The sequence below is a fragment of the Eleutherodactylus coqui genome, chromosome 1 (assembly GCF_035609145.1).
Source record: "Eleutherodactylus coqui strain aEleCoq1 chromosome 1, aEleCoq1.hap1, whole genome shotgun sequence".
Classification (NCBI taxonomy): Eukaryota; Metazoa; Chordata; class Amphibia; order Anura; family Eleutherodactylidae; genus Eleutherodactylus; species Eleutherodactylus coqui.
In genome coordinates this window covers 206,974,968-206,998,218 of record NC_089837.1, presented here as the reverse complement: position 1 = coordinate 206,998,218, position 23,251 = coordinate 206,974,968, and the positions used below count along the sequence as shown (strand labels likewise).

At 40.6% G+C, this 23,251-nt stretch overlaps 1 protein-coding gene across 5 annotated transcripts in view; it reads left to right on the top strand.

Annotated features, from left to right (window-relative positions):
- Positions 1 to 23,251, top strand: part of SASH1 (SAM and SH3 domain containing 1) — a 203,897-nt gene that overhangs the window by 128,545 nt on the left and 52,101 nt on the right. For 4 of the 5 annotated variants that reach the window (XM_066605454.1, XM_066605455.1, XM_066605453.1 and 1 more), the window contains 2 exons: positions 19,414 to 19,546; positions 21,309 to 21,649. In XM_066605454.1, the coding sequence (XP_066461551.1) occupies positions 19,414 to 19,546; positions 21,309 to 21,649 (474 nt within the window). Of the gene's footprint in view, positions 1 to 3,682; positions 3,881 to 19,413; positions 19,547 to 21,308; positions 21,650 to 23,251 lie in introns of those variants that run through there. The other variant, XM_066605457.1, reaches the window with a different exon arrangement.

The following is a 23,251-nucleotide window of genomic DNA, read 5'->3' as shown; positions in this document are numbered from 1 at the left end:
GTCAATTGTTGCATGTAAACACTGCCATTCAAACACTCTTCAACTGAACGATGAATTTAAGGTGAGATTAAAATCCATTGTTCAGCCGGAGAGAGATAATAGAGACCGCATGCTGTGTTCTGTACGGGAGTCTGAGATTATATTATATTCAGCTGACAGCCCGTGCTAGAACAATGGAGCTGTGTGCAGAGCTAAGACCACATGCTGTGCTCTGCAAACAGTTACCAGAGGCCCTTTTACATGCAAATAAAGCTGATAAAGTGCTAATGGACATTAGTGTCCATTAACACTTTATGCAAAACGATCGCTAAAAGTATCAATCTTTCAATCGTTTGAAAGATTGTCTTTGTGTGTAAATTGGCCTTAGGCCGGCTTCACAGGGGAGTATTTGCAGAGACTGAAACCAATTTATTTCAATGGGTTTATTCACATTTCCTGCGTATTTCAGTTGCACAAAAAAAAAAAAATACAACATGGAACATAGATGTATGTGCAATACGCAAAAAGATACGTGAAACATTGCATAATTGCGCAGGAAGAATAACACATCTGGGACTCATTAACCATTTCAATGAGCATCTTTGGTTGCCACACAAAAATGAGCATACCCTGTTGGCAGAAAAAGTACAGTAAAATACGCTGCTCACAGCGCAAAAATGTTGTGCTAAGGCGCACCATTGGTCTTATGCCCATGTGAAGCCAGTCCTAGAGGCTATGCTTCTGCACCAAAACTACGAAGTGTCTACTGGGCCTATAGATGTCCCTGATAATCATTAGGGCCTCATGTATTTGATGTATGATAGCGCCATAGCTGTACGGATCCATAATACATTCCTATTAAACTACTCTAGGCATTAATAGTATCCAACGGGAAAAATGTGGCGGAGGCATTGCTTTTACAAAACATCTCCATAAGGGCTGCTTCATGCTGGCAATCGCGATATCGCTGCCAGAAAATCGCAGCAAAATCGCATTTTTGTTCTTGACATGTTTGAGCGTCAGCGATACTTTTTCCTGAAAATAATATTGCGTCGCTTCCAATTTTCTCACACGATAGACAGAAACAGACATTGCCAATGTTAAAAATGCATCGCACAAACATCACAAATTCCTGCGTTGTGATGCGATAAAGTGGAGGCTCCACAGGGAAACATGGGCAAGAAAAAAATCGCAAAACACAGAACGATAGGGCAGGCAGTGATTTCCAAATCTCGAAACATCACACATAGGAATGAAGCCATTGAAAATCATAGGTTTCATAATTCAGCGTTTTCACGTGCTCTCTCATCGTGCGAATTCGCAACATTTTCTCAGCAGTGTGAAGGCACCCTAAGGCTGTTTTCACACAGCCTATAAAGTCACACGAGATTTGTGCGTTACGAGACACACAAATCTCGCATGAATATCGGTCTTATTCTTTTGAATGGGGTCATACACATAAGCGATTTTTTTTTCTCTTTACCTGCATCGCGGTGCAGTGAAAAGATCGTGACATGTCCTATTTTTGGGTGTTTCCTTGGAACAGGGCTGTAACTATAGGGGATGCAGTTGCACCCGGCCCCAGGAGGCTGTGTGAAATTAGCCAAAAGCAGACTAGTAAGGGACAGCATATAGTGCCACACAGAATGCCTAAGTCTCCGCATGCAGCCTCTGCACATGACTTGGGCTGGGACCACACCAAAAATATCGTACATACAAATGAACAAGGGTCATGCTGCGAAAACATTCTTCATAGATTTTAGGGCATGTTGAAGAGTTTTCGGAGCAGATTTAGGTCTTTGTACTCCATGTGACATCCACATATGACAGCGTGTGGCGTTACAATGCTGGTTTCATTCTGAATGTTATCCACAGTTTCTGAATTCGGTCTTTAAATACAGAAGTTCACCAAAATTATTTGCACATGACGTTGGGTAGTTCAGCTGGGAGGCATATGATGTCTACACTGGGACAGCTATTCCTGGCCCAGTGCGTGTCAATCGTTTTCTGGTTAACTAAGGTCACTCCAATCTGTTGGTGGTTGTATTTCAGCCGTGGGTCATATTTATATATTTGTAGTAGTTCATCACATTTCCCATTCCGTCAGCACGTATCTCACGGCTCATGCTGAACATAAGTGAGAGGTGCACTTTATTTGCTGAACCAGGTATAACAATACATAATAACATAGTATGCTAGGCTGAAAAAAGACAAATGGCTATCCCCACTGTTGATCCAGAAGAAGGCAAAATGTTGCACCTTGTGTTGCACTACCCATAAGCCCCTGATCCGTGAATTGTGATTTTGATCAAAAAGTACATCCTTGCTATTACGATCTGTGCTGTTACACCTTGATAATAAAGTATGTTATAATTTTGATTAAAGACGTATCTTATAGGTAGTGACCTGCAGCTGTCATTTCAGGTTTTTTTGTCTAATGGAAGCCTGAATGAATGACCGTCTTGCGCAAATCCAAGAAATGCTAGTTGTAGTAAATTGCCCAATTTTCCTTAAAGGGGTTGTCCCGTGACAGCAAGTGGGGTTAAACACTTCCGTATGGCCATATTAATGCACTTTGTAATATACATCGTGCATTAAATATTGGCCATACAGAAGTTATTTACTTACCTACAGGGGGTCCCCCCCTGTGCTGGCGTCCCCGTTTCCATGGCGCCGACCAAACTTCTCCTCTGGTCACAGGAACAGTTGCGCTTGCGCACTGAAGCTTCCTCTTCTGGATGGTCCGGGCTCACGAGCTGCGTCCTGGCTCCTCCCTCTTCTCTGCATCATCGCGTAGCTCCACCCCCGTCACGTGGTGCCAATCAGCCAATGAGGTGGCTGTAATCGGCAGTGGAGCTCAGACTGGAGAAGAACATCCACAGTGCACCATAGGAGAAGACCCGCGGTGCACCGTGGGAGAAGACCAGCGGCGCCATCTTGGAAAGAAGAATCTTCACAGCTGCAGAACGGGGATCCAGGTAAGAGAATTAAAAAAAAACAAAAAAAAAGAAATGGCAGCGGTTTTACTGTTTACTAAGTGGGGGTCTGTGCAAAAAAAAAAATTTTATGTTTCGGCGCGGGACAACCCCTTTAAGTCATTTTGTAAACTAATTGCAGAAATTGTATGCTTCACATGCAGCTATTTCCCCAAGAGTATAGGGAGTATATAATATTCTCAGCAAATATCATATGACCCGTTAATTTGCTGTACCTCCATCATCAGTAAACCCAATGCAGGCAGACTTGTCACTTTACTTTCCCTGCGGGCCGCGTATATTTTTATTAACAGGAAATATTAAGCGGATAGAATGTGCTACAATTATAGAATCTACAATCCAGTAGATTTTACTGTCCTCTTTTTGTTTCTTTGGGGGGCATTTCCTTTGTTTTGGAGGGTCAAAGCCAATTTTTGTACTGTAGAAGCTGTATTCCTCTTTTTTTCATTTCTCCAAAATTCCATAGACAGCAATTAAGGCTTTGGAGGCCAGCAAGAGGTTAGCTAGCCTTCGTCAGTGAAAACGGGGATTGTTTGCCATATACAACACTCCCTTTTTCCTTGTGGTGAATAGAAGATTTGCTTAAAGCTGATGACTTCTGCCTTTTTGTCACAAGCTCCACAGCTCAGAGAGGATCTGGGGAATGAGTCTTGAGAGCAGCTAATTAAGTCCAGCATCCTCTTTCTTCAGCTCGCTCCCCCCTCCTTCAGCTTAATAGCTGTGGCTCTGTAACCATTTGTGTCTGATAATATAACTTGGAAGAGAAGTCGCGTGTGCAGGATTGCAGTCACATGTTGCTTGCTGTACAGAAGTGCTTAATCATAGGTTGGGGACCACAGGGCTGAAGAAGAGCAAGAATTAACAGAGTTCAATAACATTGATCGCTTTTCTAAATGCCGAAGCTGGTAAGTTTATAGTTAGTTCTCCGGGCTGACTGACATACTTGTACTCTCCAATACTCTTCTATCCTCATATTCTAATGAATGCCGCATTGATTTTAGTTTTGGACTTGTCTGCTGGATGAATTCCCCTTCTTTGTTTGTGTGAGAACGTTTTATCTGAACATGTAAAGGACTTTGGGCGTATTTTTATGGGCGCTGTTGTGTCTGTCAATCATTTTGAAAACTTTGCAAAAGTTTCTTCTGAAGAATAAAAGTATGTATTTAGTTTGCATGTTGACTCCAGCGGTTTATAGCAATGCATTGCTTCTCAGTGGTGACCGTCAGAACACAAGTATTGGAAGGAAATGTATTCTAGTTCTAGTTCTGCATATGGATTCTGTTACATTGTTCCAGTTCATGTCACTTATATGTGTGAGATCCTGTGTTCTGAATGCTACTAGCATGTGGGAACTAGCACTAAGATTAAACACTTCCCTTTTCTGCAAACGTGGATATTAATCAGCACCTTAAGATCTAGCACATTACTAATGTCTTTCTTCCTCTTGTGCATTGTGCTATCTAGTCATGGTGTGAGATACTATGTATCATGTTAGAAGAAAGATACAAAAGCCCTTTGGCCATCTGCATGGTTATTGCAGTATGTTAGGTATTTGGTAACACATTCTGGGTAACAGTTTCCTTTCTTTTGTCTTTTGGCCCAAATGCTCTTCCCGGAAATCTCCTGCTCAGTAAAGTAATGAGAAGTATTCTTGTGATGTCATAATCCATCTTGTTTATGATTTTGCCTTATTTTTTTTATTAAAGGGTCAATAACTGATAGATTATTCTGCCAGAACTGCAGACATGTATAAGACGACATTTTTCCAGGTTTTGCATTTAGTTGTCACTTTCTCCTGCTCCTCACTATATGGAGCATAATGTAATAAAGGACTATTTTTGCAAGACTGCTTTAAAGTCAAAATAATATCGGTATTTTATGGTTGTTTCTACCATTTTATAGGCACATGCTGAATAAAAATCACAAAAAAGGTTGAAGTGTTTATGTCTTTTAGGGTAATAAATATCTAGGAAATATATTCTTGGTTTGGCAGATCACTTGATTCTTGGCTGCCCTGCTACGTGTCGCACGCTTTTCCATTTTATCCCAATAAATGTACTGTAGGTGTTTTGGGCTCCAAGTACAAAGTTTTTCATTTTTATGTACAGAGAGGTTAATAATTGTATATTGGCTGATACATTTTATGAGCCATGTAGTTCCATCAATTGGATGTAATCAAAACAAATTTTCATCCCCTGGAGTGTTTTTTATTCACTGACAACAAATAATAATTTTAATAGTAATATTTGAAATAGAAAGTTTATCAAAAAGATTTAGAATTCTTTATTATACATATTATTATTTATATACATGAAATGGAAAACTTTCCAAATAATTTATTCGAACTCCCATTATTTGTTTTTACTGCTGAAATGTTGCTACAAAGGGGGACTTTGCTGATAACATCGGCGTCTTGTTTATGTGTTATAACGTGACTTTACATGTAGTAGTTTTTGGTAGTTGTGACTGAGATGGAGACTAAGCTTAACGCAACTTTGTCCCCCACTTCGCAGCAACCAGAAGAAAATAATAGTGTATTGTGATTTTCCATGGAATGGATTGTCACTAGAGATGAGCGAGCCTACTCGGTAAGGAAGTTACTCGAGCGAGCATCACTCTTCTCGAGTAACTGCTTAGTGATCCGAGCAGGCTCGGGTGGTCTGCGGGGGGAGCGGAGCAGGGGAAAGAGAGAGAGAGATCTCTCTCATTCTTCCTCCTGCTCCGCTCCCCCCAGCCCCCTGCAGCCCACCTGAGCCTGCTCGGATCACTAAGCAGTTACTCGAGAAGAGTGATGCTCGCTCGAGTAACTGCCTTACCAAGTAGGCTCGCTCTTCTCTAATTGTCACCCTAAGACTTGTTTTCACAGTTTTTGATGTTGTTGTATTAAGCATCTCCCATAGAATAGCATTGCTTGTAGGAGTGTACTCTTGTGCACTAGATATTACTAAGGGCGCCTTCACACTGACGATAAAATCGCACGATTTTCGTGCAATGCAAGAGTGAGTGGAAACGCAGAATTCTGAAACCAGTGATTTTCAATGGTTTACTTCACATTTGCAATGTTTTCACTCATGCAATGTTGCGAGAAAAAAAATCTCGGCATGTCCTATCTTTTTGCATTTTTTTTTCATGTTTCCCTATGAGCCTCCTTTTCATCACATAGCAAAGCACAAACTTGCGTTTTTGTGCGACGCAATGCGTTTTTAAAATTAAAAAAGTCCTATTGACTTTCATGTTAAAAAATCGTGGCAGAATCGCCTGAAAAAAAGTGCGAGAAAATCACAAGTGGCAGCAATGTTTTTGCAAGAAAAAGCATCCCTTCAAACATCTCATGAACCAAATCGCGATTTAGCCGCGATATCGTGATCGCCAGTGTGAAGGAGCCCTAAGGGTAAGGAGATACAAGAGGCCAGAATCTGATTTTGCTCTAAGGCACAGCTGCAGTCATTATATTGTGGAGTAAGATCATGCTGAGATCATGGAAGTTATTTTATTGCTGTGTTCTAATAAATGTGTACATCATTGTCAGGTTCTGCTATAAAAATGGGACATTTCCAAATGGCGTACAGTATAAAGTTATGGGTATAAACTTTTTAAAGACTTCATTATTTTAGAAACCATTGCAATCACCCATTGTTTTTGTTGGATTAATGCGTTTCTCACGGAAGTTGTACAAGTTGCTTTGCCAAAAGGCCATGCTTTAGGAGACTGACTACAGTTAGACAAATGTACTACAAAAATGTTCTTGGACAAGGATACAAAAGGATATCATGGTTATTTAAGCGACAGTATATCATGGGGATGATATCTGTATTAGTTGATTTGTAGGCTAGGTTACTATCCTTCACAGATTGCATCAAAATTGCCAAAAGAAATATGGCAGCATGCAACTCTATTTTTTCTGTTAAAATGATGGACTCAATGACAGAACCCATCGGACTGCATTTTAATCCATTGGGGTATATGCAGTGTTGTTATGACGGATTTGGTACCTCATCATTCTTTATTTCTTCTACCTAATACAGAACAGAATAACAGAGATGATGCAGATGTAAAACTAGCCTTACCTTGTTAAAAGGGAAGATTATGTCCCCCTGATTGAAGATGTGAAGGTTATGTCCCCTGTTTCCTCAGTGATATTGGATGAGATTAATCAAGCTGTCTTATAACAAGAATGCCCTTTGCTACCCAGTTAGAGCTCAGCTGTCATATATTAATGAGTTCTGATAAACTGAAAGTCGAGCTCTGATTGGTTGGTATTGGAAACAAAGGACATTTTTACTATAACTTCTAATTAAAATGGATCAACATTTCTTTGAGAAGACACTCCAGCTTATTATAGCTAGTGTTAACCCTTTAAATACTGCTGTTATTTCTGACAAAGGTATTTAAATGCCCCGATTGGTATTCAGGGGTCCCAAACTTCCCCCTCATGATGAAATTGCAAGGTGCTATTCGGGTGCTATGGCAGATGGGGCATTCTGAAGGCCCTCAGGGCTATCCTGGCTGATTGCCTATCAAGCCATACCTGTAGCAAGGCCTAATAGACTGCCTGTCAGAATGTGGTATAATGCAATACTATCACTTAAAATCTTGGCATGTGACATGTACATTTGTGTCCTAGGGTGACATGATCTTCACTACTTAATTTGGGTTTACAACATTTGTGTTGAGTGAAGTTTATGTCATAGGGGACATGATCTTCACTTGATCCGTTAATTGTTTGCTTTACATAAGGACATGAAATTACATTTACATTATTAGGATTAAAATGAATGACCATGGTGCAATTAGTTTGGATGGCTATGGACACCTAATGCTCAGGCATGAGCATTAGGTTTTATATAGAACCAAAGACACTTACATTTCTAGTCTCATACCTGTTTAAACTGGGGTCTGAGGCCCATACATCAGAAGTGTGGCTGGAGCTTAAATAGATTCTGTCATCAGGTTCATGATGGCCAAACCACGGGGCAGGGATGGGCAGTGCCACTGTGGATGTTTTATTCTGAAACACTGTGGCATTTCAGAATAAATACACTTTAAAGTTTAACTCAGAGCTGAGTTCCGAATTATGTGGGTGGGCCTCACCGGCCTCTCCCCACCCACATCATGTAGACTGCTTGTATATAGGAAGAGAGCTGTCATTCTTCATGCAGCGGGCAGGTAGAGACCCCCGTTACCCAGAGTTCAGCTCCGAGTCAAACTGTAAAGTGTATTTATTCTGAACGCCACAGCATTCCCAAGCAATAGATGTCCCTGTCCCAGATTCCTGCTGCTCGTGGCTGGGGCAGCAAGAACCCTTTGACATTTTCCTGGAGCAGATACAACAGGGGTGCATCTCGACTTTCTGCTGCCTGGGCCGAACTTTAAAATTCCCCACTCACACAACATTGAATCTTCCCCATCAGGCTACATTCACCCAGGCGAGCATTCACTAATATGAGATTTTAACAGCGAGGCAAAGTGTTTTTGATTAAAAATTGCATTGCTTCTGTGAGTGCCATGTGGTGTCTTTCCAGGTCTCATTGAAAACAACGTGCGAGGCGATCCAAGGTAACGCCCAAAAGTAGAACATGCTGCCAATGTTGCAAAGGAAAACAGCACTTGTGTGAATGAATCCATTAAAAAAATGGATTTCATATTCGTGCAACTTTTGTGAGCATCGCACAAAACTCGCGCGAGATTATTATTCTTGTGAATGCCCTCTCAGGGCTCCCACACATTAGCGTTCTTTTAACGCTGCGATAGCGCTGCGTTTTTTTAATGCGACTGTCAATTAGACTTTCTAATGTTAAAATTGCATCGCACAAAAATCGCAAGTTTGTGTTTAGTGATTTTTCTGCAATTTTAACATTAGAAAGTCCCATTGACAGTTGCATTTAAAAAAACGCAGCGATATCGCAGGGTTAAAAACACGCTAGTGGGTAAAAGCCCTTATATGTGACACCAGTTCATAAAGATTAAAGGGATTCTCCAAAATTCAAACTGCAAAATTAAACATGCAAGAGGTTAGGAAATAGTGTAATGACTGTTAAAATTCTCCTTCGGCACATCATCTGCACCGCCATTTACCACTGATCACTGTATAGTGATACGAACGTTATGTGGCCACATGATCCAATCCATACTGTGGGACAGTAGTGAGTGGCGATAACTGACTATGGAAATCTTAATTATATCTTTTTATTAGTTCCATGCTTTTTTTGACATTCTTGTCATTGACTCCGAAAGATTTATATATTTTGTACCGGAATCAAACGAGATCCATTTTGAATTCTTCCAGAATCCTCTGGATCCCACTGATTATAATGATTTAAAGCAATGACAGGGTTACTCATTGTACCGGAGTAGAATGGTGCCGAAGGTGGTGCTATTCTGCCTGCTAAATGCAATAGGAATGGTCTGAAATCCACTACACAAAATAATAGAGAAAAGCACGGAGATGAAGAAAAGGATAAGTAAAAATAAAGTTTAGTTTTTTTGTTCCTAGCAATGGAATCCCATTGGCCATATACCACTATATAGTTATACAGCAGCATATGTCAAGCCTTTTGTTAGAGAGAGTAAAAATGGAATACGAAGAGAACCAGACACATGCACAGTCTTTGAGTCAGTATACTACAGTTCACTCTAGTACTGAAAGGCTATACAAGACTCTATTCCATACTATGGCCATAAGGTCAGTTGTATATGCCAATGTGCCCATAGACTTTAATGGGCAAATGGGGGTCCTTTTGGCATCTATTCGGTCAGCATATTTTGGGATTCCACCACTCCAAGTTTATTTAAACATTTGCAGTCAACCGTATAAAAAGAAAGAATGAAATTATATATATATATAAACATTCTTTTTTGGCAGCCTTGTGCAACTGCATGGGCATAAACAGCATATGTGGGAATGCAGTTCCATGTATGTCTACATGTCCAGCGGGACGGTTCCAAGCTGTCCCCGTCACTATAAACATAGAAATTAGCCTCAATTTACACAGAATGGAAATAGTTCAAATTATAGATTTTTCCTGCAGATTTGTACTGGAAAAATCCACAGTGGAATACAGTACAAGCCAAATGGGTGAGATTATACAAATCTTATCCACATGCCAAGGAACTTTTCCCCACTAAAACTGGCCTGAGATGGGGCTTTTTAAATCTCGGAATGATTTGTTGCAGAAGACAAATCTACTACATGATGCTCTGATTTCAGGTCTCGTAGAGCCGTGGTCGACTGGTTTGTATTACAGGCACATAAATGCACCCGTATTACATGCTCATGTAAGACTGGCCTAACACTGTAAGACTAACCTGATCACTATTATTTCTAATCCTAAAGGAGTCCTTAGGGCTGTATGTTTTTGGTTTTTATTTAGTCCTCTTCTTCTCGTTCATTACGAATAAGAGGGGTTTCTGATTACTTATTTTTTCTATCTTTTAAACTGCCTTTCCGCATTCTAACTGCCCCGAGTGCTGCTGCTGCATGTAACCACTGCGGTGAGTCTCAGGTCCAGGCTATGCCCCCTGAAGTAGAGAGCGGTGAGCGGGCAGGAGGCTTCCTACTAGAAGGACCAGAGAGGAGAGATTTTATGGTTCCTCAGGGGTGTGGCTTCTCTTATGTGCAACAAAGTAATGAGAAGCAACTTCCTGACCTTCCCCAGCGCTGTTATATGACTGCGGGGAAAGTACAGGGCACCAATCTCTGTGTGACATTAGAAGGGTTCTAGCATGGAAAACTACCGAATTCTCTCCTGTGTAAGGTCCCTTTTACAATGAGCGATTATTGTTTACATTCTCGCTGGATCGCAAGGAATCTGAACAATAATCTTTTAGTGTAAATGCCGGCACGGTCTGAACGATGAACAATAATTAGTTCGTGATTTGGATCGTGCAGACATAAAAAGCAAACGGCGATCAGCCTGTGTAAGCAGGCAGTTGTTTGTCTATGAACAACTGCCTGTTGACTGTGAATGGAGGTGGGTGGGCAACAATGATCCCCGGCCATTCCGCCTCCATTTAGTGAGCGATGATTGCTCCTGTGTAAAACCACAGGAGCATTAATAGCTGGCACAGCCGTTGGATGCCTCTCAGTGTAAAAGGGCCATAAGCCAAAGGGATGGTATTTAGTACAGATATGGTAGACCGCAAGAAGCCAACCCCTGCCAACACTAAAGTGACACTAATTTGACCCTGAGACAAGATGCTCAAATTATTTTATGGTAGGTACTCCATGAGATATGAATGATAGAATTAGAAGAGCGTAACTACAATAACAGCATCTCAAAATTTGGACTGCATACCATGAAAATGACAACTGATGTGGGCTCACTTTTGGGTAACCCACACTCAGAATATGCAAGGGGGGGTCAACTGTGGAAAATGATGGATTTTATATAGTAGTTTGAATGGCTATTATAAAATAATTGGTATTAAAGGGGTTTTCCAGTTCTAAATGATTCCTAACCTATCCTCAAGATAAGTCATGATTAGCCAATCAGTGGCGGATTCCCACAGATTATATGTTTGCTAGGCGGCTGTATCAATACACAGAAGCGGAAACACACAGTTCTGTATGCACTACAGTGGCCTGGCATAGTGCAGGCCCAGTATCCATTGTAGTGAATAGGGCTGAGTTGCAAGACCAGACACAACCTTTGGACAGCTTTGATGCTGTTCTCAAATAAAGCAACCATGTTTTACAATCCTTTACAACCCCTTTAACAGAAGTATTACAAGGGGGTTCCATAGTTTTTGCTGTGTTTTCTCTATGCAGATATAATGGGTAAAAGTAACCTGATTACTTGATGCCATTTTCGCAATGTTTGTACATAGAATAATGCAGGGGACCAAAGCCGAAAGGTAAAGAAGGATAAAGCAGATTGGGAAATATAATGAAAAGTGTTGCAAAAGAAAATGGTTGTTTTGTTAAATCCAGCAACAAGATTGCACGTTTACACAATGTATATTAAACATCCGATTCATTAATATCCACAAAGTTGGTCCTGTGCAACAACATGAAAACATCTGGAGTTACACATATTAGAACTGTATACTAAATGCCTTATTTAAAAGTCATGTTACCGTAAGGCTCCTCGGTCCTTGGAGACACTCAGCAGGAAAGAAGATGTTAGCGCACACTGTGGTTCCAGCCTGTCCATCTCTTGGTGAATCATGTCCTGTTTATGGATGAAGACTATATCGTTCTGCTTCTAGCCCAGATTTAGTGTTTTACTGTATCCATAAATATACCAGTTCATCTTTACATTGTGTGATTCTATATCCTCAAGTAGCTCTGACTTCTTTGTACAACATAGATATATATATTAAAGGTTTAGCCCAAGTATTAAAAGTTCATGGTCCCTCTAATAAATACATGATACGTGTCACACCGGCAGCCAACCCTCTCAGTTCAGTGATTGAGTACATTACTGAGAAAACATTATTTTCCTTATTTTGCTATTACAGTACATTCGCTGCAAATGTTTCTCCCTTTCTCCTGTTCTCCTCCACCACCACTTCCCCTCCCCCAAGAAAAAAATTGGCTGTGTTCTTTCTTATGAGAGCACTGCAGATGTGCGAAGGATACACTTGTTCCAAGAGAAGCTGAGAGGTTCCACCCTAGGAAATGTGCCAACGTTCCCGCAGATTTCAGTCTAGTCTACTGGCAGCCAAATGTCCTCCTCTCTCTTTAAATGTATAATTTTGTGTATTGGATTGGTTGCTTTGTTTTGGTTGAAAAGTAAAGAGCCAGCTGTCTAGAATCTGATGTAATGTTACCTTGGAAACCCAAAATGAAACACTCCGGCACCGTGGTCTACGTTGTAACGTTTAGCCAACACTATTAAAAAAGGTTGTGCCATATGGCAACGGAAATGTTTGCTTTACCAAAAACAGAGCTGATGGCTTTTGGATGTCTTTACATGATTTACAAAAAGTGACGTCACTTTATAAAGTTGGTGAATGCGTGTCAAGTACCTCAGGCGGCTACTGTGCAAATTGTACAATGACTTCTTCCCCTAAAAAATGGTTCTTAGTTCTACACTCTCTGGATCTATTCCATTCATGCTACATTACCCCTCTTGTCACAAAGAAAGCAGCATTTGCTACATGCAATAGAACCACTCGGTACTCAACAGATAGAGATGGAGTAAATGCACAATGTGTGCTGATTAATCATCTCTAGCTGATGAATACGAGAAGAGAATCTCGAACCCGGATATGTAATGGTTAGTAATAGGGACACATGAGCAGGAGAATGTAGGAGAGGCACTGTGTCAGCGATTTCAGAAGTCATGGTCCCTATGGCTCTCTGACATACTGTAGTAATTGTGTGCAATCTGTTAGTATTAACATCACATATGGTCATATGTAATAAGACATATAGATCACGCCCGAAGACCATCAAATCCTAACATTGCTATATATTAACAATTCAGTACATAGATAATCCAAAACCAAGATGAATTATTTATAATGTGTCACTATGTTGGCCATTTGACCTGCATTTCCATATGAATGCTGTGTACTTATTTAGGAATATTTTCTCTCCGCTAGTACAGTTGGCGATTTGTCGCTACACTCTCATTAGCAATTTCTCCTGACTGTCAGTCTCTTTACTTCATTTTTATTTTCCACTATTTTGCTTTATCCTGCCCAGTCCTGCTGGCCCCAATTATTACATATCATATACTCTTGTACTAGAGTGTAAATAAAAATAGATACTACATACTACTGAGGTTATGATGATACGCAGTAGCGGTATGAAAATCTTCTCTGTTTGCTACATGTATATAACTATCAGATGCATTATCATTTATACCTTAATTATTTTGTTTGTGTTTCACCCAAATCACTTCCTCAGTACAGTAAATACAGCGACGGTGTCTTCTATCCACCTTATAGAACTGCGAGTTTCCTTCTAAGCATTACTTTTTGCTGACGCTGCAGTTATTCGACTACACGATATGGACATGCGGTGAACTTTACTGGTGGACAACTCTGCAGTGGAATGCGATACCAGACGTGTAGCACCCTTCAACCAATCTTATCTAAATTGACTTCTGGTGCAGATATCCAAATCTGCAGCACATCAGTCTTTGTTGTGCACAGACTATTCATCTGTTGCGCATTATTATCATGTAGAGACCGATTTTAAGTGGAGGCAATATGACACAGATGCTGCTGGGCAGAAGCAAACATCTGCCCGAGCAACAAGGCTCCATTGGTCAGGGGTTTGAGCCAATCAGCTGCTGTTACCAGCTGACTCCCCAAACCACCCAGAGCAGGGCAAGAGGTGAAGTAAACACAAATTTGGCGGGAAAGCTCTTAGCCCAGCATGAGTCAAAAGGGAAACTCAATGCTAATGATTAAAATCCCATGCATTTTGTCTGGTGTTTCCATATTTTTATCCACTCCCTGTACTTCCAGGGTCAGCTTAAGGGACATTTTACATAGGATGGAATATTATGCTACAGCGCTGCATAGCTAACTGAAGAATTCTGCTATTTTCAATTACACGTCAAAATTCGCACATTAGCGGTGTGGATTTTGGGGCTGAATATTCCACAGATTGGCATATTCCAAAACACGGTTGTGGACTTTTCCATCTTGTATGAAAGGTCCCTGAGGGTCATTCACACGGGCTTACGGGGGCTGCATATTACGCGCATATTTTTCACCTGCATAGTACGCAGTACACAATTAAGTACACATGTAACATGCATATGTGCTGCATATTATAAACCACCATAGCTTATATGTACCAACATAGAACATGCTGTGTTTTTTTTTCATGTGCGTAATATGCTTGTGAGAAAAACACGTCTGAATGGCCCAATGTAAATCAGTGGGCTTTTAGGACTGCGTATTATGGTCGCGAGAAACACGCGTGTAATATTTAGCCCACATGCACTCGTGTGAGTGATCCCTAAGGATGTACTGCTTATGAAGCATCAGGAACATCTCGCCTCATGCAGACCTTTACCTACCTCCATAGGGGAGAGGGGGCTTTGTGGTCCGCCAGGTCCTTTCACACATCCCATTTGCAAGTGTCAGATTCACATTTGGCAAATTTCTTGTAGAGATTTCTGTGATTTTCCCATTAATCTGAAGGGGCTTGTAAAAACCCATATACATGGTGGAGAAACTTCCCCATTGACTTGTATATAACAGATTTTCCATTACAAAGTCCCTCCAACAAATATGCTACGTAAGAATATACCCTTTAAAACGGTTGTCCCACACATTAAAGTCACCTCCTATCCACAGGATAAGGGATGACTATCCAACTGACGGGACCCCACTGATCATGAAAACTAAGGTCCTTGCATGATGGAGCGGAGGTCACGCATGCCCACGGCTTCTGCGTTCACTCCAGTGAGGCTGCCAGACATAGCCGAGTGCTTGAGCTCTTACATATTTTCCCAGCATTATTTCATAATTCAGTCATGTTGCCTGGCCAAACTGTGAAGAAATATTTAATACTAAGGAATGTAATCCAAATATAACTGTAAGTTCCCATATAGTATATGAGAGATGGATAACTCAAGAGATACTGTATGCAGTCTACGATCTGGCTGGATCCCATATTCCTGTGGTTGATTGCAATAGCTGAATCATATGAGGCCCCATGCAGTGATTTGTTCGCAGTGCCAAGAGTTGTACATAGGCAGTAAATATCCACATATCTGTACCTTTTATACATTGTAGATTATACGGTTGACACACAGTATACAGCAACGGCTTCCTTCACAATATCCTCCCATGAACACCATTCTTGTTCAGTGCTTTTCTAGATAGAAGTAGATAATATATCTGACTGTGAATTGATGTTCAGCCAATTCTTTAGCAATGCTTTGATAGCCTTTTACAGCTTCATGCAAAAAACATAGTAACGTAGTATGTAAGGCCGAAAAAAAAAACATCTGCCCATCCAGTTGAGCCTATTACACCTCAGTGTTGCTCCAGAGGAAGGAAGAAAAAAACAATGAGGTAGAAGCCAATTTTCCCCAAGGGAAAAAAATTCCTTCTTGACCATCTGTAAGGGCTCATTCACATCAGTGTCAGATATTCTATTCAGAGCCTCAGATTTCCATTAAAATGGCACTGCATGCAGCTCTATTTCATCCAGGTAAATGACACAGGGCATATTGGACACCAGTTGGGCTTCAACATAGTCAATGGAGTCCGTCTTGTGCTGTTCAGGTCTGATATATGCTGGATTGCAGTTTTGCAGTTGTTTGGCTCAAGAGATTGAGCCAAACAATGGAATAACAGCGTCCCAGCATACACGAGCCCTGACATGTTTTCTAATCATTTCTTCTTTCTCAGTCACTACATTCACAGCACTCGGTATGCACCATTGTAGCACCACTTTGTGTATTGCTCATAGCAATACAGCTTTTCCTTTTTTTATTACCATTTCTGAAGCCCAAAGCCCAGGGGCTCTGACAAGAAAATACAAAAAAACTTTTTCAAGACACATGGGGCAGATTCACAAAAACCTTCTAACAGAAAACTCTGTCTTTGTTGTTCATAACAACCAATCACAGCACAGCTTTTGAAGAGCATTGTAAGAAATTCAACCTGTGTTCTTATTAGTTTTTTTATTTAGTATTTATTTTTCTGGAATGACAAGTAAGCTTTTAAGCCCCTTGGCACAACTTCTGGCTTGGAACTGTGCAGTTACTGCAACTCCACCCAATTCATTTTTTTTCTTAATCTGCAGAGGTCTCCTACTGAGCAGCAAGGGATAGCATTCTCCTGATATGCCATCACTCACTTGGGTTGAAAAAAGTAACCAAAATCTATTCACTACCAGTATGACGTAGCCTGAGAACACATCATTACAATTCATTTCTACCTTCTTGACACTAATTGAAGCCTCTGAAATTCTTTGAGTAGCCTATTTAATGTATAGCAGAAGAGCGAGAATGTTGCATGTAGCGGCCATGTGAAGTGCCGTAACACACGGATTACAGCATGGAATGCTTTACATAAGAATTAACTGACATCCATTGTAAATGGGTTTATACTCTAATAAAGAAACAATGTAATGAATTGACATGTAATGAAACAGCATAATTGCTACGTAAGTCTTCATGACACGGTCTACCTTCAGGGGAGGAGCAGAAGTATTGTATCGTATATGAATTGGCCCGTGGTCAGATCTCTGTTCCATCTTGTTCCATCTGCTGGAGTAGACATACATTTTTTTGTTATTTTTTTATTATATTGTGCTCTTGAGGCAGAACATCTGGGATACAGCAGATTCGATCAAACACAAAATTAAAGGAAATACTTACACTGCTTTTGAAAAATTAAATCTGCTCTGTGATTGGTTGCTATTGGCAGTTGTTTTTTTTAGACACTTTATTAAAGGTCCCCCACAGAGTTACAGCCTGTAGCTGTAGCAGCCTGATATTCTATAAGTAAGTGTCAATGTACTTTTTCCTCAAAATCCCAGTTTAACACACGGACACAAAGTTGATTTAGAAGAAAATTGTCTATATATATATATAAATAATGTGTGTGTGTGTGTGTGTATATATATATATATATGCTTGGTATGCAAATGTACAATAAGCAGCAGCAGATCATTTTTGATAGTTATTTCTGATAGTTTTTTTAGGCAATTGTGGGGCCATCACATGATGGTGACGACTATTTCTGCTACATAGGGGATATACTGTGCTTGCATAGAAAAGACGGTAGTCCACCAAAATATCACACAGGCATGTTAGTCGCTCGTTCTATTCTACGTGCATTTTTGATTTAAAATATGGACTATTACAATATTACTGTTGGAAATTGTTTTTATCACTGAAGGAGACCAATAATGCTTCACAGGATGTTATTTTTTGTATGCTAAGAATTTATATAAAGTGCATCAATTTTGCAAAATCAACATGTGCCATGCAGCGTGTTAATCCGTCCCTGCGTGTGCATGGACTTGTATATGGAGTTTATTTTTCACTCTGCCAATTACTTGATATAAAGTTAATTTCCTAAAAAAATTCCTATTTATTTGCAATCAGAGTGTTACAAAAAGTGCAGTAGTTAGCTTGCCTTGGATAGTATATACATTACATACACTGTATATTTAGCCTAGTCTACACGGATGGCAAACCACATGCGCTGGAGACAGGGGCATAACCAAAGGCTCATGGGCCTGGGTGCAAAAGTCCAGCTGGACCCCCACCTCCATCTGTACTAGAGATGAGCGAGCATGCTCGGATACAGCAGTTAATCGAGCGAGCATCGCTCTTCTCGAGTAACTGCTTACTGGTCCGAGTGTGCTCGGGGGGATGTGGGTGAGCGGCTGGGGTTAGCGGGGGGGAAGAGTGAGAGAGATCTCTCTCTCCCGCCCCCCCTCCCCCCGAGCACGCTCGGACCAGTAAGCAGTTACTCGAGAAGTAACTGCTGTATCCGAGCATGCATGCTCATCTCTAATCTGTACCCATACCCAGAGGCGTAACTTGAAGCTCTTGGGCCCCAATGCAAAATCTGAAACAGGGCCCCCAACTATAATGATTTATTCATAGTACTAGGCTACCTATATGGAGAAAATAGGCCTTATGGGCCCCCTAAGGGATGCAACAGCATCCCTTATAGTTACGCCCCTGGCTGGGGATACCGCTTTCCTGCTCTGTTTGGGGAGCAGGAAAGGGGAATCCCTGCGGCCGAACTGCTCCATCTCTGGTTGACACTGAACAGCGCTTGGCAGATCCTGTTGACTATAGTGGGGTCCATCCACTTCCTGCCCAGCTGCCCGACTTTTGAATGGAAGAAAAAGCACTGCCAGATCTGTGACGGAACTGGAGGTTCTGACGCAGATATGAAATCGGCCTTAGACTGCAGCTTACAGAAAATGGATGGATGTTTTTTTCAAAATAGCATCGGAAGAGATATAATGGAGGGTGAAGCTGGGGCTTTGTTAGGCTTAACCCCCCTCATAGCAGAGTGTTCTGTTTTTAGGGGAAAGTCATTTACAAGATACCAAAACATTTTACAAATAAAAAATAGCAGCATTTTCGATTATGTGCAGATATCACTGGTAAATCTCTGAAAATGACCATTAATCTGACATTTCAGATCTCAAGAGATATGGAATATCAATCTACTCTTGATAAACATCATAGTTGGCTCTTGATACTAACCATGAATATAACTTCTATATTCTCATTGACTACTAACTGAATGTGGGCTCTCTGCCCTTGGACACTAACCATGGTTTTCTCTGTTTACTTGTGTAGTTTTGCAGAACTTCATTTAACGGTTATTGGACTGGTGTCATTGACAAATAGTATGGTAAATAGGATGTAGTTTGGGATATGATTCCTCTTTTTGTGAATGAAATAGATGATTAGAAGAAGCATGTTTATTTTGTTACAATGCCTTGTAGCTCTAGATCTATATGTGAATGTATATTTTCCTTCTCCAATAGTCGAGAGAACAGTCTGAAGACGAATCTGAGGACTCTGTAAAATTCAAGAGGCTACACAAGCTTGTGAACTCTACTCGAAGAGTGAGAAAGAAACTTATTAGAGCTGAAGAAATGAAAAAGCCGAATACAGAAGGTGAATATGGCAAGAGAAGCTTTATAGTATAAAGAGTAACTGCACTTTTTACAAACTTTTGACATGTCAGAGAGACATGTCAAAAGTTTTGATCAGTTGGGGTCCCGCTGCTGAGACCACCGTTGATTGATCAAACGGAGGGGCTGCAGCACTCACCCAAGTGCTGTGCCCCTTTGGCGTCTTATAGCAGGTGAAGATGGACACAGGTGCTACAACCCTTTCATTGAGTGACCAGTAGAGGCCTTAGCAGCAGGACATATTTTGACATATTGCCCTGACATGTCAAAAACTTGTTAAAGGTGCTTTTATTCTTTAAGGCTCTACAACTGACTATTATTTTATAATCAATAGCTGGATACTCATAACTAATAATGAACATCTTGATTTTGTAGAATGCATGAAATTCTGACCACTATACACTGCAGATTGTACTTCTACTTCCCCAAAATAATGAAAGTATTGTTTGTTCCTAAGGCTGGCCATGCACATTTGATAGTGACTGTCTAAATGTGCATGTGTTCTGGATGGTGAGAGGAAAGTAAGCCACTGACAGTCACCTCTGTCAATGGCTTATCTCCCCAAGAACAGAAAGATCAGGCAAGTTTAAACCAATTGCCCTAAATCCTTATTTTCCCTGACATCTACCATTGAAAGAGAGTCTGGTGCTCCCATTCAAATTAGATAGTGGGTTTGGCCAGTGTGTATGGCCAGTTTAAGTTTTTTTCTATTACTACAACTGTATGATGTTACAGTTGAAAGAAATTCTTTTACCCATTTGTACACATCATGTTGCTACAAATGTATGAATTGAGTACCATTTTCTTTCAGTATCAGGGCATGGGAGCTGCTGGCAAAAGGATCGGGAGGGACTTTAGCAGCACTTGCCATACTAATTTCCCTCCCCGCTCTCCCCAGCCAATGGAAGCTCCTGGGAGGGACTTTAGCAACCCGAGCTGCTGCTAAAATCCCTCCCACCTCCCTCCTTTTTTCTGATGGCTCTTATAGGCTCCCATAGGAGTCTATGGGAACCGGTTATGTGTTCCAGCAAAAAGATAGGACAAGTTCTATCTTTTACGGCCGTGCGTAAAAGCTGATGCATTGGAATCCAATGCTTCAGATGATTACGATTTCTGTTCAGCATTTTATCGCGGCAAAATAGCCACAAGAAAATGCTCGTATGAAAGAGGCCTCATTGTATTCAGTCCCTCTCAGTCAATATTAATGGAATGATTACAGATTCAGTGTTTTGAGGGTAGATTATTATAACGATCACTGTGCAAAAGTCTAATTAGCTTAATTAACCAGAGGATTTGGCGCTCTACATTATAGCAACCAAGCTCTAACTACTATAACAGTACATTAAAGAAATAGTGCTAAATGCTGCTATCATCCCTGCAATGAAACCTAATTTATAGGTATCTGTTAAATGCCACTAATTTGATACAACCAGAATTGAAAGGTTAATGCTGCTATATGTAGCATCCTATTCTAATTATTGGAACTTTTTGCTATTTAAACGATCATCTGGTTTAGTTCAAGAGTCTCTGGGTACTCCGCAGCAGAGCGACATCCCAGATTCCTTACACTTTTGGCCATGCATGACTTACTTTTTATAGCAGTGAATTGTTTCATTATAGAATAGGGATTTCATCTGAGCTATGACATACAAACTTGGCTGTTACTTACAAGAATTCATTTATAATTGTCACATTTGGGGAAAAGTAATATTGGTCATGTGCTGATTGGATTTCTTTTTCTACAGGTCTAGAAGATGCAGTTCACAGCACTCCAGTTGTAGATGATAAATCAGCACTTTATTCCGGAGTCCATAAGAAGTCCCAATGTCGAGAGAAATCACTAGAGAAAACGCATCCAGAAGTTTGTCCACTTTCAGTGTCTCCTTCATCTGGAAGCTTTGACACCATGAGTGTTAACAGAAAACTAGTAAAGACACTGAGCAAAACAGAAGGTCGGGGGCTTATCAAGCCCCCGAAAAAAATTGGAACTTTTTTTTCATATCCTGAAGATGATAAATCTCAAAAGGTTTCCCGTTCCATGACAGAACGAGAATTAAGGAAAAGCCTTGGCTCTTTGAGCCACGGGGTAAGTACAGAAAGTGTTTGCTTTTATGATAGAAATAGGCACAAACATCACCTTTTGGTTTCTCTGGAAGAGGTACAAAATATCAGGAAGCAGATAAGATTGAAGAAACTTGATTCTAATTACTCATGTGCTAGAGCTTTTCTCAGCCAGCGACCAGCTAGGAAAGGAACATCTTCTCCAGTCTGCGATCAGCAAATATTTCGCCAACGGACTAAAGGAGGCAGCAGTGTCTTCCCAAACAGAAGGTCAAGGGGCCGCACAGTCAGTGAATTCAACATAACCTATGTGGTTGAGAGGAGTTTATACAGTCATTTGAACTTAACTCATCTTGTACGGCCGGTCAGTGACAGAACCCTTAGCAAGGCCGAGAAGCGGTGCTTACTGGAAGAGGAGGAAGAGGCGGAAAGAAAATGGGCAGCCACTGTGGACCGTTGTACTAAACGGGTTCTCTTAAGAATCCATCAAAAGTCTGTGAGTCTGAACGTTGCCTTGGTGTTTGCTTTCCATCTCCTTCTGAGCTGCAGTCAGTGATGACTTTACATAACCCTTCCCACATATAATCTTCACATTTCATGTGCACATTTTTCCACATTAGATAGATGCCAAAAGAAAGCTTACAGTCAAACATTTATTTCCATAGACTCAATGATCTGTGAATGTTTTTCAAGTGTGGATAGTGTCCCCTGCAAAGACTCTGTTCTTAACGTAATGTGCCTCTAGAGAAGATATATTAAAGAAAATGCCTTACTGGGCAAACCAAATTCTAGCTAAATCAGTTTGTCTTGTCACATATTGGTTGTAGCTATGGATAATTATATAACTTCTCTACTGGTTAAACCGTAAACAAGCTTGACAAATCTTATCTCATGGGAAGATGCCTTAAGGCGCATGCATTTAGTCTACTTTTTCTATGAGGATTTGATATTACTGCTTTGCTCTGACATTCTCCTACTTGTAATTACTACTCCATTTAGCATCTCACAGCTTCACAAGTACCCCATTAGGCATCTACTTAACACATGAAAAGACAATTTTTGCATTCTCTTCCAATTGCTGTTTTTCTTTATTACACAATCTGCTCCTACAAAGTAAGGAAGAAAGCAGAAACTTAATAGGACGAAATACATCACTGACTGCATCCTTTGGGATATGGAGAGGGTTCATATTTTGTGAAAGTGGTCATCCCGTGTGCCATTTTGTTTTCAGACTACACAGCATGCAAATGGTTGTGTTCATGCCATATACCTATTATTTTCCCCAAAGTCTATATTTTGATTGCATGAGCGTTGTATCACCACAGATCATTTCATTAACTGATCACTTGCAAGAGAAGCCAGGACTGAACTTTATTCCCTCTGGATTTGCATTTAAGATTTCACATTAGGGACCTGCTACAATAAGCTCAAAACATCATGCAAGAGCATAGAAAATATATATTTCATTATCACCAACTGAACATATGTTTCCTTCTAGCCTGGGCAGTTTACTCTTACCTTACCTTATTTCTGAGGTTAGCTTTGGCGTATATTCTTGCATTGTAATCAGAAAGCTTTAGGTATGTTGAAGTAGAGTAGCTTCTGCCTTCTTATTGACCCCAGATAT